The sequence below is a fragment of the Malaya genurostris genome, chromosome 1 (assembly GCF_030247185.1).
Source record: "Malaya genurostris strain Urasoe2022 chromosome 1, Malgen_1.1, whole genome shotgun sequence".
Taxonomy (NCBI): domain Eukaryota; kingdom Metazoa; phylum Arthropoda; class Insecta; order Diptera; family Culicidae; genus Malaya; species Malaya genurostris.
In genome coordinates, this window is record NC_080570.1 from 120,301,959 (window position 1) to 120,320,815 (window position 18,857).

The 18,857-nt window shown below is 40.3% G+C and overlaps 2 protein-coding genes across 2 annotated transcripts in view; one reads left to right on the top strand and one right to left on the bottom strand.

The window, feature by feature from the left end:
* Positions 1 to 18,857, top strand: part of LOC131425629 (uncharacterized) — a 279,128-nt gene that overhangs the window by 107,664 nt on the left and 152,607 nt on the right. The gene's annotated exons all lie outside the window — the stretch shown is intronic.
* LOC131425631 (fatty acid hydroxylase domain-containing protein 2) lies at positions 89 to 10,936 on the bottom strand. Its single transcript, XM_058587678.1, has 5 exons — positions 10,569 to 10,936; positions 9,617 to 9,875; positions 9,471 to 9,544; positions 8,786 to 9,416; positions 89 to 393 (listed from the first exon to the last, which is right to left on the bottom strand). The coding sequence occupies exons 2-5, from the start codon at positions 9,838 to 9,840 to the stop codon at positions 237 to 239; spliced, it is 1,086 nt and encodes a 361-aa protein (XP_058443661.1). The 5' UTR covers positions 9,841 to 9,875; positions 10,569 to 10,936; the 3' UTR covers positions 89 to 236.

The following is an 18,857-nucleotide window of genomic DNA, read 5'->3' on the forward strand; positions in this document are numbered from 1 at the left end:
GGCGTAAGTTTAATGCAAGTTTATTTGTGTGCGCAACTAATTCTATGTACTCACATCACTTTAGTGATCATAACACTTTTCAGTGGTGTTTTACTTTATTTTTTTTGTTCAAAAAACGACCAATTAGAGATAAACTGCTTTGTTGTAATGACTGATTTGACTGTAGTATTCTGTTTTATTTAGGGTAGGTCTTTCATCATCGTAGGGCCGGCGACGCGGTCCATTGGTTTGTAGCTTTAGAAGGCCTTCTTTGCCGGTTCTGGGAATGCTTCCCGTGCTGGCATAAAGCTTAACATCATGATGTGCCGGGCGTAGGCTTTGGTATTGCGGAACAAAGTATCGGTTCCGTGCAGGCGATCCAGCACACCGAGGATTCCGAAACATTGGTTGAATCTGGAAACGAAAAGCGTTTGAAAATTACATGACTATTTATATATTTGATTGAATTGAATATTGCTCCGTGGAATTGTTCTGCCAATTGAACTACTAAGCCATACCCAATCATCGACTTATTTTCTATCGCTACCAGGTAAAGACATCTGGAATTAATGCTCTCTCTTCATCACTGATAAAATTTGACCACGAAATCGCATTCTATCGAACCGATACTGTCGATGACAGAAGAATAGGTAGTGTTCCAATGATTCAGCACCGCAAAAAAAAAGTTCCTATGCCCAATTTGAGTAAAATCGTAGATAGGTAAGTGCTGCCACATCGTGGTCAAAGTTTGGAGATTTTCAATATTGGAAAATTACACCAAAAAGGAAATATTCGAAATCGAAAATTACAGAAGAATACTTTTTTGAGTTGCTTCATCTTCCGCAATTACCGAATCACTTTGGAGAATTTGATATGAACATTTTATGGAACTTTAAGTAAAATTTCCGAAATCGAAATTGTTTTTATGTCAGAATATGAAAATCCATGGAATGCCAAGAATTCTTCTTAATTAGATGAGACTGGTGTTTCAAACTGCAGGTTAAAATGAACCTAGAAGAGTCTTTTTTAATTACAAGTCCTACAAAGACGCTTTTTTGCCTTTGTGTGTGCACTTTTCGAAGATATTTGAACGCGCTCAATTTTCTCAGAGATGGCTGAACCGATTTTAACAAACTTGGGCTCGTTTGAAAGCTACTGTCGAGCCATTGATCAAGTTCGAAGATCAAATGGCTGAGACTTTTGGTTCCGTAGATCTGATTGTATAAGTGACGTAACCGACGAAAAGCGTTGTAATTGAACGCGCTCAATTTTCTTAAAGATGGCTGAACCGATTTTAACAAACTTAGGCTCGTTTGAAAGCTACTGTCGGGCCATTGATCAAGTTCGAAGATCAAATGGTTGTGAATTTTGGTTCCGGAGATATGATTGTATAAGTGACGTAACCGACAAAAATCGTTGTAATTGAACGCGCTCAATTTTCTTAAAGATGGCTGAACCGATTTTAACAAACTTAGGCTCGTTTGAAAGCTACTGTCGGGCCATTGATCAAGTTCGAATATCAAATGGTTGTGAATTTTGGTTCCGGAGATATGATTGTATAAGTGACGTAACCGACAAAACACGATGATTTTTACCGCTTTTATATATATATATATATATATATATATATATATATATATATATATATATATAAGTGCCAAAATTTTGGGAACATCTCTATTTTCGCCCGGTGGTAAAGGTTTGACAATTTTCGATCTTGAAAAAGCACCATAGGGGGAAGTACATGAAATTTCCAAAATCGAAAATTTTTTTTGATGCCGAAACTCTTAAAACTGCATAAAACATCAAAATTTAGTGTCATCTCAAAAAAAAATTTTTTTTAAAAAATCAACTTTCTGGGACTTAGAAAAATTTTCATATTTTTTCTAAGTCCCAAAAAGTCGACTTTTTCAAAAATTTTTTTTTTGAGATGACACTAAATCTCGACGTTTCATGCAATTCTAAGCCTTTTGGCATCAAATTTTTTTTTTCGATTTCGAAAATTTCATGTACTCCCCCCTATGGTGATTTTTCAAGATATATGAAAATTTCACTAAGTGGACTAAGAAGGCTTTTTTTAGATTAGCATCACTGATTACAAATAGGCAACGCAAATGTCAAGCACTAGTTTGGAAAAATGATGCTGACTGTGTGACATAAACACTGAAGCATGCTTTTGTGAACTACTCGAATCAATCTGAATCAATTGTTGTCAAAATTAGTATCCGAAATTATTTAATAAAAGTATGAAATATATTTTCATGAGACTGTTATGAAAGAAGAGAAAGGTATTATCACACCACTAGGTGGATTAAGAAGGGTTTTTCAATTTTCTTTTCAATGAAACATCTGATTTTATGAAATTTAGCAACAACAAAAATTGATTTTGGTAATTCTCGAAGACTGAAAATCATTCAATTTCAATTACGATATTAAGACGAGTGTACGATTCAGTAAAATGACTCTTTCGGCAAAACGACTCTTTCGGCGAATTGATCCGTTCGGTGAAATGAGTCTTTCGGCGAAACGACTTTTCGGTGAAATTGCCCTTTCGGTGAAATTACCTTTTCGGTTAAATGGATTTTGACGAAATGACTCTATCAGCGAAACGACTCTTTCGGTGAAACGACAATTTTGGCGAAATGGTCCTCTCGGTTAAATAAGTCTTTCTGTGAAATGGCTTTTGGCGAAATGACTCTTTCGGTGAAATGGCTTTCGACGAAATGGCACTTCCGGTGAAATGACCCTTTCTGTAATATGACCCTTTCGGTGAAATGACTCTTTCGGCAAAATGATTCTCTCGGTGAAATTACGAAATGACTCTTTCGGTTAAATGAGTCTTTCGGTGAAATGGCTGTTGACCAATAACTCTTTCGGTGAAATGACCCTTTCGGTGAAATGGCTAAATATAGATGAATATTTCCAGCTATTTTCCTATAAATCCCGAAACGGGAAACCGGATCCTGACAAAATTCTAAAGTTACTTTTGGGAATACAATATCTTTTATTTGAAACTAAATTTGTGAAATTCGGAGTGAATTGTGATGAAATTCGGGAGCTGAAATCCGGCAGAGCCGATATCACTGTATTTAGTCATCAACCAATCACCTGTCCAACTGAAGAATTACACGGCTAGTTGAAAATATTTCGTTCGATTTTTCAGTGTCATGTATAGAAACACGCTTTAATTACAGAATTTAAGTCAGTGAAAATTGGTCGAGCATTCATTAACGAAAACGAGTGCAAAAGTTTTCTGTTTTTGCACATTTTACACATTTACTCCAGAATCGAGAGTTGAATCCGGATAAAATTCAATTTTAGACTCATTAAAAAGTGTCATTACTAAGTTATGACACTTCTGCTCAAACGCTCGTCATTACTGCATTACTGTACATCATTACTTTATTACTTATTGCAATACCTACATGTGCAATAGGTTTAATTCAATGGTTTTTTTCAAACATGTATCCGGAACAGTTCTGCTTCTCTCGGCATCAATCCACCAAGCAACCACAAACGGGACGTTTGAAATCTATTCGTAGTTCAAATGTATTTTCATTGCATAATGTAAAAATGCATTTTAATGTATTTTACTTACCAGCTAGAGCCTGACACGACTCGCTGTCTATAACACTTTTAATTTTGTCCATCCGGAAAAACTTGAAAATATCGGATGGCGCGGTTAAGTTACTTTGACACAGTGACAGTTTTAAATTCTACTCATTTTTTGACATCTGTTCACAGTTGTTGAAAATGAGTACTTTCGATTCACTCACTGGGTAGCCACAAGTACCCGCATACGCATGGCTGCCAGATGGCTGACTAAACGCTACCAGCTGGAAAAATATGGCTGGAAGACATTCTGGTGACCGACTGCCTCACCGCTACCAGATATACAACTCAAACGATACAACCGTATCCACCAGGATTTTTTCACATTGAAATCTTTGACATTTTCAGCGAAGGTGAGAAGATGAAAACGCTCGGCTAACTTGGATACAGGCGACTTTGTTTTGTCAAATTGGATTTGACAACCGTCACTGAATCAATTTTGGTAGCCTTCTGGTGGCCATGGCTGCCCAGGTAGCCAAAACGCTATGCGGGTAAGCGTGTATTTTCAGTGGCATCCTGAGTTATGACAGCTAAAATAAGCTTACCCACTTGTACGCGGCGGGCAGATTTCCCCCCAAACGGCTGGTTTTGCCTGCCAGTCATTTTTGCCAGATCACAAGCGGGTAAGTATGATTATGTGGATTGTGTGGAGGGGTGGTAGTTGACGAAAGAGATAGCAATGAGCTTCAGGTCTTTAAAAATGGAATTTGAACCAAATCAGACCATGAACACTTAAATTTTATTGCTGAATCTCGACAAAAACAATGTCGAAATTTGCACAGCCGAATGCTCGGTATTCGTCTCGGTAAAATGTATAATTACTGAGAATTTCGATTGACTCTGTAATTTATTGTCGAACTTAGTTCAGCAAAAGCGATTAGTATTGAATCATGAATGCCTGAGTCATCAGTAATCGAATGTAGAATAGATTTTTCGGTATTGTTGTGTGAAAAAAATGTCACAAAGGCAAAGGAGGGATAAAAAGGTTGTTTTATTATGCTCATTTTAATCTAGCTACAAAAAAGAAAGCATCACGGCTAAAGCCAAAATAAGCAGATATTAATAATTATATTAGGAAAGCAGATAGATATTGATTTTACTTATCCTGTTACGAAATAAAAGAAACTTCCAATTTATATGGTTTACATTAGAGGACAAGTGTCTCATCGACTTTCACTCACTGTCCGAAATCTCGGCACACGGGTTTGCTGATATCGCGAACCCACTTCTCGGTCAAAGTTTGAAAATTGGTAATATTTTCAAGATTCAAAAATTTTCAGAAAAGTCCCAGAGTCCAGTTCTTTTCAATTTGCAATCTTGTATACATGTCTAGCGTAACAATTCAACTGACATTCAGAATCCTCTCGAATCCTCCAGTGAGGGACGGAAGGGTTTTAAACTATCTTTCTCTTCTTTTTTCTTTTGATTCACGTTACCGCATTTGAGATGCACCCGTTTAACAGTCCATTGGACTTCACTTTCACTGGACTACATTCACTGTGCCAAAACACTGGAGAAAAATTATTTCTTGCACACGAAATACTAGAAAATTACACGCACTAAACACGTTTCGGAATAACGTGCTCACACGTTTTATCTTCCGACCGTACATAACTGGAGGTAGCAATCATGGCCTGCCTTGCACCCATTATTATGGGCGTTTTCGCTAAACCCAACCCGGTTTCGACTCCAACCAGCCATCTGACCCCGGTATGTGAACACAAGCCATTTGAAAGTATACCGATTACGTTGAGCCCCTCACATTTCGAGCCCCAAACACTGCGATGTTTTGATACTTATCTCCACTTAATGCCCCAAAACACTGTCTGCTGTATTTTAGGTAAACCGACAAGTTATTGTGAGAGAGTCGACACAAAATTCACTAATTTTCGTGCACTAAACAAGGTAAACACGTTAAACAAATGCATTACTGTTTGTTTGTTTACGTTGCAATCAGCTGATTTTGTTGTTCCGATTTTGATCTCATCAAGATGGCGTCGTGATAGCGGGCCGACTCCAACTACTGTCAATTGTATGGATTTGACAGCAGCTTGGGTTGAAATTGGATCAGTTTTGGTATCAAGCGAAAACGCTATAAGAATCTTTTTGTATAAGCTCACTGGTCACCATCACAAATGCAAAACCGCTTAAAGAATGGTTAAATGGTTTGTTTTCGTCACGGAATATCAATATTTCTACAGCGAAATATTTGACACGTTTCTTTTAATGTATGGCGTGACTTTATTTTGTATTTATTTTTGTAACTTTTTCTTCACTAACTATAAAATAATTTGAAGGTTTTGATGCTCCAAAGGTACTTGATTTTACCTTTCATTTCAGACCAGAAAAAGCAAAGTAAACGGAAGTTAAATAATTACAAGCCAAAATTTTTTTCGACCGCTCTGATCAATGCCTGCTTGAATAATTAATTAAACCATAGATTTTTTAAATTTACACACTTAAATTTTTATAATTTTACTAGAAATAATACCGTAAGTGCGTTTATTTTTTCTGATTTTCTATGCGTTGAGCCCTTCTTACGTTTTGTGTTCAAAACGGCGCATTTTAGAGCTTATGAAAAACCTAGAATAACTCGCGGCTTGCTAAAGTAAAGTCCGCATAACTTTGAAAACTCGCATTATACTTACTTACCTAACAGCTATAGGCCTGGGGTGTCCTTTGCTGTATCAAGAACACGTCTCCACATAACTCGGTCCATGGCTGCTCGTCGCCAGCCACTCAAGGCACGGACGCTTCTGATATCACCCCCCACTTGATCGATCCACCTTGCTCGTTGCGCCCCTCTTCTTGTACCAGTCGGATTTGATTCAATAACCAATAACTGGGCTGTCGTCTGAAGTCCTTCTGACATGCCCAGCCCCTCGTAGACGTCCGATTTTAGCTGTCCGTACGTTGGGTGGTTCTCCTAGCAGCTGTTACATCTGCACTCCGCCATAGATGGTCCTCAGTACCTTTCTTTCGAAAACACTGAGGACGCGTTGGTCCTCCGCCAGCATAGTCCAGGTCTCGTGGCCACAGAGAACAACCGGTCTAATGAGCGTTTTGTAGGTCAATTTCGTGCGGTGGCGTACTTTTCTCGATCGGAGGGTTTTTCTGAGTCCAAAGTACGCACGATTCCCTGCCAAAGTACGTCTATGAGTTTTTCTGCTGGTGTCATTATCGGCGGTCACCAGTGAGCCCAAATACACAAACTCGTCAACCACCTCGATATCGTCACCGTTTATCAATATTCGTGGTGGGAGGCGTAGTGTTTCTTCTCTAGAGCCTCTTCCTCTCATCCGGTAGAATCTCCTCCTCCTAAATCCTAGAAATCATCCAGTGCAGCGCTCTAGCCAGTGCCTCTCCTTCATGTTTGAGCAGCTCGCCTGGCAACTGTTCATTGCTCGCGGCTTTGTTGTTCCTCAGCTTGCCGATCTCCTCACTTATCTCCGACAGATCAGGGGCTGGGAATCTGTCGTCGGCTGAGCGTGCACCCAGATTAATACCTGTACCGTTCTCTGTATCTTGTGCTTCGCCATTCAGATGCTCGTCATAGTACTGCTTCCACCTGAGATCAACTCACGTTCGCTCGTGAGAAGGTTACCACTGGTATCTCTGCACATTTCGGCCTGTGGCGTGTAGCTTCTACGTGAGCTGTTCACCTTCTCATAGAACCTTCGTGTGTCATTTACGCGGTACAGCTGTTCCATCGCCTCGCGATCTTGGTCTTCCTGGTGGCGCTTTTTCCTCCGGAAAACCGTGTTCTGTCTGTTCCGTGCCTGTCTGTATCGTTCCTCGTTCGCCCTCGTGCGGTGTTGCAGCATCCTCGCCCTTGCTGCATTCTTCTCTTCGACCAACTGCTGACATTCGCCGTCAAACCAGTCATTTCCTCGATTCGATAACCTTGTACCTAGAACGGTTGCAGCAGTGCTACTCACGGCGGATCTTATATTCCTTCAGCCGTCTTGAAGAGTCGCCGCGCCAAGCTGCTCTTCCGTTGGTAGCACTAGCTCCAGTTGTTGCGCGTATTCCTCTGCAGTACGAATGCTACGTAGCTGCTCGAGATTGAGTCCCGGCGTTCCTGTGCGACGAGTATTGTGCACCGTCGATAGTTTTGAGCGCATACAAACCGCGACAAGGTAGTGGTCAGAATCAATATTGGCACTGCGGTAAGTGCAGACATTGATTACGTCGGAGAAGAATCGCCCGTCGATGAGAACATGGTCGATTTGATTTTCCGTATGTTGATCCTGTGATCTCCAGGTAGCTTTGTGGATATCTCGGGAGGCTACAAAGTTTACGCATCATTGAGCGTTGTCGTTTGTTACCGCATGCAGGCTCTCCAGCCCGATCACGGGCCTGTACATTGCCTCCCGGCCTACCTGAGCATTCATGTCGCCGATGACGAGTTTTACATCCCGCCGTGGACTGGCGCATCTTGCCCAACACTACAAATCCCGTTCCTAGAACGTTGGTTGTGCAACAGCTCTGGTAGAAGGTATCCGCTCGATGTTCACTTTTCCTGCAGTGCTACGACATCGAAGCCGCTAATTGGAAGCTAATCATGCAGCATTCAATTATATCCTGGGAAGCCAAGCGATTTGCAGTTCCATGTGCCAAGCTTCCAATCGTAGTCCTTATTTCGTCGCGTAGGTCTTTGCCGATTATTCCAAGTCATATTGATATCCTGATTATGCGTAACAAGTGTTTTCCGGGCGGCTTGTTAGGCCTGCACCAACCTCCTGTCTAGCCTGAGGGCCATCGTGTCAGCAACGTTTAGAGTCCCACACTTACACAAGGACGGCAATCAGCCGCTCCTAACATGGGGAACAGACGCACGGGTAGGCTTGCTCTTTGTAAAGAGAAAGCAAACCCCCCCTTCCCTGTCAGCATACGACCAAGGTTCCACCGTGGTTGGTTATCCGATCTTTCCTATCGTTACTCGTACTCCAGCCGACACCACGGGGAAGTAGGGATAGGCTATGAACCACATTGGGGCCTGAATTGCGCATTGTCCATTCGTTTACCAAACTCGCATTATGACAACTTAATAAATTGTTGAATAGAAAATATCGATCATTTAAAATTTTAGTGGCCTTGTTCCACATCAACAGCTCGAACAACCCCATAGTTTTGATCCTTCTAGTTTTTTATACAATTTAGCACCTAATAAAAACAAATCTATAGTACTCACTTCAAATGATGAAAATCGTGCGCCTCCGGACTGGGGAAAAACGGCAAATGGTACCCGGAGTGGGCATTCAACGTCGACAGAATGACAAGAGTAAACCACAACCAAGCAACGGCCACGTGGCTACCGAGCATGAAGATGCCCAAAAACGGTGGCACCAGATTGCTAAACACGTGCTCAATCGGATGACAGTAGATGGCGGTGATGGCAATCGGAGCGGTCCACTCGTGATGCTGCTTGTGGATGAACTTGTAGATATGTCGATTGTGCAACAGCCGGTGTGCGTAGTAAAACCCAATCTCCTCGATGAAGATACAGAAAGCCAATTCAGCCAGAACCCAGTGGAATGTAGGCAGCTCTCGCAGATCATTCAGACCTCGTAGGCGCATTGCCTGGTACATCACCACGGCCATCGGAATACCGACGACGGTTTGATTCATCAGAACCGTAGCGATAACCTTCATCAGGCGGGTGCGATCGACCGGTTCGTTTGTGCCCGGTTGCATTTTGTACCGTCGAATACAAGCCGGTTTGCAGGTCACATCAAACATGGTGTAGATCCCTCCGAAAAACCAGTATACAAACATCGTGAAGATCGTGGTACTCAGAACCCACAGGGTGGCAGGATCTTCACCTGAAATTATTTCCGAATAATACAATGCTGCGAGACACTGACACTGAAGCTTACCCGTGAAATCGATGAAGCGATCCCATTGGGACTGCCATAGTTCACCGGATGCACCCCAGAAGCGTTGTAAGTGCCTGTCAAAAACAAATAAAAAATAACGATGAAATTTTGCGAACAACACGACAAAAAAAAAACAAATCCCTTACCATGTCAACGTGTTTCGAAACGCAGCAAAGCCTACTAGAAAGATACTGACGATGACGAGAAAACTGTACAGCGACGATAGTAGCCTTGGATTTTGCGGTTCCAAAGCAGTCGTCTGTTGATTGGTTTCCGAGCTTTCCTCTTGGGGTTCCTCATCGTGTTTCGTCGGTGTTGATGGTGGCGTAGTCGACGGCCCAGGTTCAGCACGTTCGGAACTATCCGTCATTCTCGAAGCTGATGTCCGTTAGGAAATGTTTACGCCTTCGAAATAAAAATAATATACAAATTTCAGCATTGTAAACAAGAGTTCAAGAGTTGTATTCAACAGGTAGCATCGCACTACCGTAAAACAACCACGTGCGTTTGCTTTTGTTTTTATTTGGAAACCTACGTTGTTTGAATATGCTATCTGAACTACTCCCTCTCTTTCCTATCACTTTGCCATAGGCGGAAAAGTCGCGAGAAATCGAGAGCTAATAAGAGGAAAACAGAGAGGGAGAACCGCAAGACCAATAAAAAAAGGGCTCGTGTTGTGATGACGATTGCTCAGCCTGCTGATGTGCAGAAGGGAAAATCGATAAATCGATTTTTCCATTCCGCCTGCTGATGGCACTGCCCCGGCGTAATACAGAGGGTGTTGTGGGGGCCCTCGGTCTCCTAGACAAATCATCCGAAAAACGCTTATCTAGGCCGGATCACTAACTAAAAATGGTCAATTCTAGTCCAAACGGAACTACGATTTCGCTCCCAGGAAAATGATATGAACTTAATAACTTGTCAAGTGAAACAATAAAATAAGGCGCAATTGAGAGCGAAATAAAAATAGTATCGCACTTTTTACAATTTGACAACAAAGCTTATATAATGAATTCTATCAAGATTGAAAGTCCTACACCGATCATCTGATTAGTCGTATTTTCGTAGCTTTAATGTAATTGCATTAATCATACTCACTAGAAAAAATATGTAGGCCTGTAGCAGTCGTAGTTCAGAAAACTCCTGACCAAAAACGAGTAATTGAAAAATTATATTCTCCAAAACACTACCCTTTCGGTGTTTAACTTCAGTAATCCTTTGTTGTGGTTTTTCACACTGAACAACGAAGTCTCTTTGTTTGGCCTTTTTTCTTCCGATGTGAACCCAATCAGCTGCAGAACAGCACTGTCGAAAACAACCACGAGAGTGATACGGAGTCGGATAAAGGAAAATAACATTTCCCGAGGAGAAGAGAAAATATTTTTGTTGTTGGCAGCTGATCCCTGTGGGAATAGTGAGTACACAAATTGAACGTTGTTGCCGAACCAATTAAAATAAGTATCTTCACTCATATTGAAACTTTTTTTCTCACAGTTATGTGTCAAACACTTGAGTGCTCTTTCACAGATTGAGCTACAACAAACAGAAAACACAGAACCAGGTCGGATGATGCACAAGGTAGCCATCTAAAACCAATGATTTCTAATTTATATGTCAAAAACCAATCATTCGTGCCGTCGTTGATAAAGATTTTACTTATCTTATGTCTAAGTACAGATATACAGACTCGAACAAAACTTTTCAAAATCCTGTGTAAATTTCAAATTTGCTATACGTTGGAAACACTACTGCCACCTACTCGACTGTCCACCGCAATCTTTCAAAACGTTCCACTACGTTCCGGAACCATAACAAAAACCTTCAAACTTGTTATAGACATATTGCAACTATAACAATTTTAATACTTATCATCCCTAAGTGTTAGAGACAAATTGGTTTCCATGTCGCATAAATCACACGTAAATTCGATCGGAATAAAACAATAATAAACTTGACATTTTAACCAACAGCAAACAAAAATCTAGCGTGTAGTAAATGTTGCACCCAAAAATGTGGCTCATGTGAAAGCGGCACCCAAATCGTGGTGACATCTGCAAGTGTTCACCACGCTGATTGAGCAAATTTTACACACAGTTCATATGTATATCTGTGATGTTTGGAATCTTCCTTAAAACTACCTGCGCCGATCCTTCTTTTGCACAGGAATCGCGTTCGTACACATTCCAATGAATTCGTTCAAAAGTAGGTGTTTATCGAATAGTCGATACGGACGTAAACGAGCATGATGATATATAATCAGCAAAAAAGATAAGTCAAATAACAACTGATATCAAACAATTTTCAGGTGTGGAGTCCCACACCCAGTCATTTTCCTGGTATGGAGTTCAGTATACTCCCAATCGTGCTTCCGCCGCTCCTGTTTGAGGTGGCCGAAATACAAGTTAGCGATTTCCGGTTTACTGATATTTCATGAGACGGGAGCGAGTCATTTCGCCGAAAGGCTCATGTCTCCTGTATAATTGATGTGGCGTAGCCACATAACCTAAGCCAAGATGGCTCGACGGCACAAAGCCGTCGAGCCGACGCCATCTGAGTCGGCCGCCGACCCGCCGTCGGAAGCGACGGCCTCTTGCATACAAACCTTTAACCGCCTCGTTTGCCCGGTCTACTCAAAGCTAGGTTTCTTTGCCTTTGTTACGTCCGAACGAGCGGTAGCGAGGTCGGACAGCACATGAACCAAAACGATGTGGCGTAGTCGCATTAGATATTTTTTCATTTTCTCTAAATAAACGAAAAATACCACATACATTTGCCTGGTAGATACAAGTTTGCTTTGGTGGTTAGTAGCTAATAGTCAACAAGTTTTCTTGGGAACTCTGTTCTGAGGTTCATGAATCAATCTTTATTCAAGAAGTACAATTGTAGGTCAACAAAACGGGCGTTAACGCTATCATCTTTCATTTGTTTTTATTTTAAATCAATTCTAATTACGATTTTAAGACGATTTCAGGATTCGGCGAAATGACCCTTTCGGCGAAACGGTATTCGGCGAAATGGCTTTCGACGAAATGACCCTGATTCCATGAGACCCCCTAAAATATGAATGTTATCGGATGAAATTTGATGACTAGAAGGCGAAAAAAATGTTTGAGGTAGTTCTAAGTTTCCACCAAATTGCCCACAAATTTCAACGAATTAGAAGTCACTATGATGAAACTTCAGAACAAATTGGCCATTTGAGCCAATTTGTTCTGAAGTTTCATCATAGTGACTTCTAATTCGTTGAAATTTCCTGCATCTATTCATCAAACCCGTTCCGAAAATACGCATATTATAAGCGACTTCAAGAAATATCAACAAACTGTTTTGGGTCGTTCCGAAATCCAAGATGACGGTACCCTCATCTTGGATTTCGGAACGACCTAAAACATCGTTTTCTTGAATCTATTCATTAAATCCGTTCCGTGTATATCCACGTTGTAAGGGTTTCAAAGAAATATTATTAAACTGATGTCGCCAACTTGAATTTTAGAACCACTTCAAACATCGTTTTCCGGCATCCACTCATCAAATTGGATCCGAAAATATTCATATTTCCAGGGATTTAAATGAATTTCAATAAACCGTCACCATCTTGGATCTTGAATTGAGTTAAAATATTGTTCCGCAGCTACTATTCGTCATATCAGTTTCAAAAATACAGCATTAGAATATTGCCATAGCACATATTTTCAAAATTGGCAAAAAACTCGGTTTACGAAGTCAGTTCGATACAACCTACATAGGGACAGAAACATATACAGTCTGTTACATGAAGAATGTCCCAGAAAGTATGGACGCAACCAAAAACCGCTGCCATTTCGCAATGGTTCAGAATCTGTCAATTTTATGGCTACGTCCTGTTGTTTACACTCTTCTCTAACCACTTGTGCAGTTGTTTATTCGTTTTCATTAGTTTGTTTCGAAATTCGTGGACTTTCAGCAGCACAACGAAAAAAAAAAGTCCTGTTGTCTTCTGGCCAGATCTTACTTCTTGCCACTACTCGAAATCAACGGTAGAATGGTATACTATCAAAAATGTCACTTTCGTCCCAAAAGATTGAATCCACCAAATTGCCCACAACTTCGACCAATTGAGGAATTTTGGGCATTAACGAAGGCACATCTTAGGAAACATGTCTTGGCAGTCGAAACCATTCAACAGTTCGAAAAAGATTGGAAAATATTGTCAAAACTCGTCGCCAAGAAGTCTGTACGGAATTTAATGAGGAACGTTCGCAAGAAGGCGCACCAGCTAGTCTACAATGGCTAAGTAGCAAATGTTGAGAATAATATTCCGTTGTTGTAGTCTAATATTATCAGTATATTGAAAAAAATTTGAATATCTAACACTTGTGAATTATTTACAGCGAAATCAAAATGCGTCCATACTTTCTGGGACAGTCTTTAAGAGCGTGGTCACTGTTATGAGTAAATGAAAAGACTCAACACGAAAATACTTTTGAATATGGTTTTATCACATCAAAAACATACATGCGAATACATTAATAGTAAGTCCAATCCCCTTCAGCGTTAATAATGGTTTAACACTTTCGAGGCTTACTTTGAGCGGGATTTTGCGCGTATTCTTTTGAAAACGACCTCCAAATTTTGTGAATTCGGGAAACAAGCTGCTTCAAATTGTGTGATTGGTTCTTCCCAAGCTTCATCTTCATTTGAGCCCAAACGTTCTCAATTGGATTGGCATCGGGCGATTGACAGGGCCAATCCAAAGGTCACGACACCACTTTGCTCCTCTGCCCATCCAAGACGTTTTTGCACATGTATTTCACTCAACATCGGTTTTGGCAAAGTAATTTCAAATTATTTGCGATCAAATGTCTTCGAACAGTTCCGTACTTGCGCAAAGTTAATGTCGGATTCTTCAAAAACCAATCACAAATTACTTATTCGTCTTTTTCCGACAGTATACCGACAGAACCGCGATTTTGCAAGTCGTCGACATTTTTCACCTCCTTAAATCGCTTCACCCACTTACTCACAAACTGATTCGACTTTTGCATGTATTTCGCCGCGGCAGCTTGGGTCATTTTGGGACCTTTCGGGTGCGAGCAAAAAAAAACTGCTTTGAAGCACGAAGCGTACGCGGTACTCATTTTGGAAAAATGCTGAGATCAAATTGTAAACAATAGTCAGCTGATTTATTCTCGCATTACATGAATGACACTACTGCTTTCTGTACACACCATTCCACCTTACCGATCGCGAGTGATCGTGACCACGCTCTAATGTAACAGACGTATGTAACGTATTTTATTCAATGTTGTGCAGAAGAACTTAACATTTTCATTGTCATCCTAATTGGTATAGATACACCGTTCTAATTCAGGAGGAGAAAAAGTAAAAATGATATTCTCACCACCAAATTCATAAACATTTGTTAATGAAGACGACATTATAGTGAAATTTTATTTAGTGCCCCGTGGGGTTAAAAAAACGCAACGCATAACGAATACTCAATTAAATAGTGAAAACGATTATTAAACCAAAATGTTCCCGCTTTGTCCCCGTTTCCCTATGCATGATTAAGGCAGTCTTTAGTTTACTCCAACCTTGTTGTCACTCTATTATTGAAATAAATCGTTGGAAAGGAACGAAACATAACTATTGTCGTGAATACGACTTACTTTACTATGGGGCGTCTTTTCAAAATTTACCCTCTGAAAGAGTGATATGTTTTTGTTCGTGAATATCTCTTGTTGTATCTAACGTATCAACATAATATTTGCAACATGCCATCGGAAATAAGATCATAATTTCATGATAAAATTTTCAGTTATATGACATAATATCAAATAATTCAAATTTGTAAAATGTTTGGTGTCAACGGGTATCAAAGAGCTCATAGCTCAATGATCAGTAGAAGAATTTATATAATCTAACTACCCATAAATTCTAAATTTTGTAACTTGAAAGAGTATTGCAACAACATTGAAATGTTTCAATAGTGCACTATTGAAAAACATGTCTGATTTGACCCATTTCAGCACCAGCCAATCAGAACGCGTTCTGAGGAAGAGAATAAAATATCTGCTACTGTACAACTGTATCGGTATAAAAGATGAACATTACACTTTTCCCTTCATTTTCGAAGCAACGGAATAAAGCTTTTGGAATGAAGCGAGCGATGAACAGCAGAATTTAGCCGAAGAAGTCGCAGTCACACACATACACCTGCCAGTGGAAGCCGTCAGTCGTCAGTCGTCCGGAATTTGAGTCGTTTGATTCCACCCGAAATGCATTATTTTATCTTTTTTGGAATCCAATTGGAAATCAAAACGAATTCCGAGTCGAATTTCGAACGAGTTTACCGGATGTAACAGTTCGGCTGAAAAGTTCGTATCGTTTAATAGAAACACACATTTTTTTGCCAAAATTCGTTTTTATTATTCAACATAATTGCCATCAGAGGCGATACAGCGATTATAGCGATCTTCCAACTTTTCGATACCATTTTTGTAGTACGATTTGTCCTTTGTCTCAAAATAGGCCTCAGTTTCAGCGATTACCTCTTCATTGCTTCAAAATTTTTTTGCCAGCGAGCATTCTCTTGAGGTCTGAGAACAGGAAAAAGTCACTGGGGGCCAAATCTGGAGAATACGGTGGATGAGGGAGCAATTCGAAGCCCAATTCGTTCAATTTCAGCATGGTTTTTATCGACTTGTGACAAGGTGCATTGTCTTGATGAAACAAAACTTTTTTCTTCTTAAAATGAGGCCGTTTTTTTTTAAATTTCGTCCTTCAAACGCTCTAATAACGCTATATAATAGTCACTGTTGATGGTTTTTCCCTTTTCAAGGTAGTCGATGAAAATTATACCATGCGAATCCCAAAATACAGACGCCATAACCTTACCGGCCGATTGTTGAGTCTTTCCACGCTTTGGGTTCGGTTCATCGCGTGCAGTCCACTCAGCTGACTGTCGATTGGACTCCGGAGTGAAGTGATGGAGCCATGTTTCGTCCATTGTTATATATCGACGAAAAAAATCGGTTTTATATCGATATAACAGCTCCAAACACTGCTCAGAATCATCAGTTCGTTGTTGTTTTTGATCGATTGTGAGCTCACGCGGCACCCATTTTGCACAAAGCTTTCTCATATCCAAATATTCGTGAATAATATGTCCAACACGTTCCTTTGATATCTTTAGGGTGTCAGCTATCTCGATCAACTTAGCTTTACGGTCATTGAAAATCAGTTTTGTGGATTTTTTTTCACGTTTTCATCGGTAACAGCCTCTTTTGGACGTCCACTGCGTTCATCGTCTTCGGTGCTCATATGACCAGTACGAAATTTTGCAAACCACTTACGAATTGTTGCTTCGCCCGGTGCAGACCCTGGATAATACTCATGAAGCCATTTTTTGGTATCGGCGGCACTTTTTTTGTCGTGAATACGACTTACTTTACTAAGGGGTGCCTTTTCAAAATTTACCCTCTGAGAGAGTGATAAGTTTTTGATCGTGAATATCTATTGTTGTTTCTAATGAATCAACATAATTCTTGCGACATGCCGACATGGAAATATGATCACAATTTTATGATAAAATTTTCAGTTTTGTGACATAGTCTCAAATAATTCAAAATTAAAATTTTCTGAAATGTTTGGTATAAACGAGTATCAAAGAGGATAATTCATAAGGCGCGTTTGCCTTCCTCGTTTTTTTAAAGCTCATAGCTCAGTGATCTGTAGAAGGATTTATATAATCTAACTACCAATAGAATCGAAAATCTTCAACTTGAACGTGTATTACAACAATATTGAAGTTTTTCAATAGTACACTATTGAAAAACCTGTTTGATTTAACCCATGACAGCACCAGCCAATCAGAACGCGAGATGTCTGTATCTATACAAGAGCATCCATATAAAAGTTGAATGGTTCACTTTGCCTATCATTTGCTGAGCAACTCTTCCCGAAACAAGACACACGACAGCAACATCGAGGACCTGTCGTCTCATTGTTTCCCGATATGAATGCACGAGACACCGTCAGCACAATGACACCGAAAAAGGCAGCCAAAAAGTCCAGCAAGGCCCATTGCCGAAACAAGACACACACGAGAACCATCTCAGATCTCAATATTTCCTACCAAAAGATTCATCAAGATGGGAGTTAAAATAATTTGCACCGTCACTAACACATTCAATTACGAACGGCAATGCGAAAGCGAAAGTGATGATTTTGAACACATCTTTATACTAGTTTACAAATATGCCGTGCGAAACAGAGTTGCCACAGATCAATATGTATTTTTGTCGCGAGTACTTTAGTATGCGGCCGAAAACAAAAATTGTTAGAACAAATGTTTCCACTTGATTTGCGCATTCTACTTTCCAGGCGTATCAGAACTGGCTAAACTTAAAGCAATTCTAAATATTTCTTTATCACAGTGATGCGGTCATCCTGAAAAGGACGGGGTTTTCAACGGATGGCCAGCTGCAGATGGCGAGGGATGATTTTCGTTTTCGTTGTCATGGGCAGCGTTACCGGTCAACTCCAACACTTCGGCAACCAAGTACTCCATCACTGCCGCCAGATAGACCGATGCACCAGCACTGACACGCTCGGCGTAGTTCCCCTTCCGAGGCAAACGATGGATTCTGCCGCCAACTGGGCACTTCAGACCAGCACGGTTTGAGCGGGACTTTACCTTGCCCTTAATTGTTCCTCCACAATATGCTGTTAACAGCTCGACGATCCATTCAGTATTACTGGCTGCCGCTCTGCTAACTCTCTCTTTTATATCGTTTCACTGTTTCCCGTTCTGCGTATAGGAAAGGAATTCTAACAAAGGGGACGTCCTACCGTGCTACCACTAGCACGTATAAAAGGAAATGTGATGTGAGAAATAGCGTCATTTAAGTTAAAGCAGCTACTCTGTACGTACGAGACACCGTCAGAACGATGGCTCCGAAAACAGGTAGAAAAGCAGATTTGTACCGTCACTAACACATTCAATTACGAACGGCAATGCGAAAGCGAAAGTGATGATGTTGAACACATCTTTATACTAGTATGGGGTCGTGTGAAAATATGTCATGCGAAACAGGGTTGCCATATATACAGGTTAATCTGTATTATTATTATTACTATCATTATTATTATTAGAATCACTCTTGCATACCGAAGATCGTAGATACATTTCAGACCAGGCCATTGCAATTGTCTCGTACTGAAATTTCGAGAAGAATCAGATATCTTCGAACTTCATAGCTTCAATAAAAATAAACTACAAATTTGTCGTACCTAGCTTCCTATATTAGCAAATTAAAAAGGAATTGTTTCAAGTTTGGAATATATAGTTGTAGAATAGTAGCTGTTTAATGTAACTAATCTGTACTTTAATGTAGGTGTATCGCT

What these genes read in the sequence shown, in the direction of transcription:
- LOC131425631 (XM_058587678.1), bottom strand. Translation starts at nt 9,840, where the DNA reads ATGACGGATAGTTCCGAACGTGCTGAACCTGGGCCGTCGACTACGCCA. An exon ending in TCGCTTCATCGATTTCACGG is followed by an intron (nt 9,417 to 9,470) that starts GTAAGCTTCAGT and finishes AAATAATTTCAG; the next exon opens with GTGAAGATCCTGCCACCCTG. An exon ending in CACGATTTTCATCATTTGAA is followed by an intron (nt 394 to 8,785) that starts GTGAGTACTATA and finishes TTTCGTTTCCAG; the next exon opens with ATTCAACCAATGTTTCGGAA.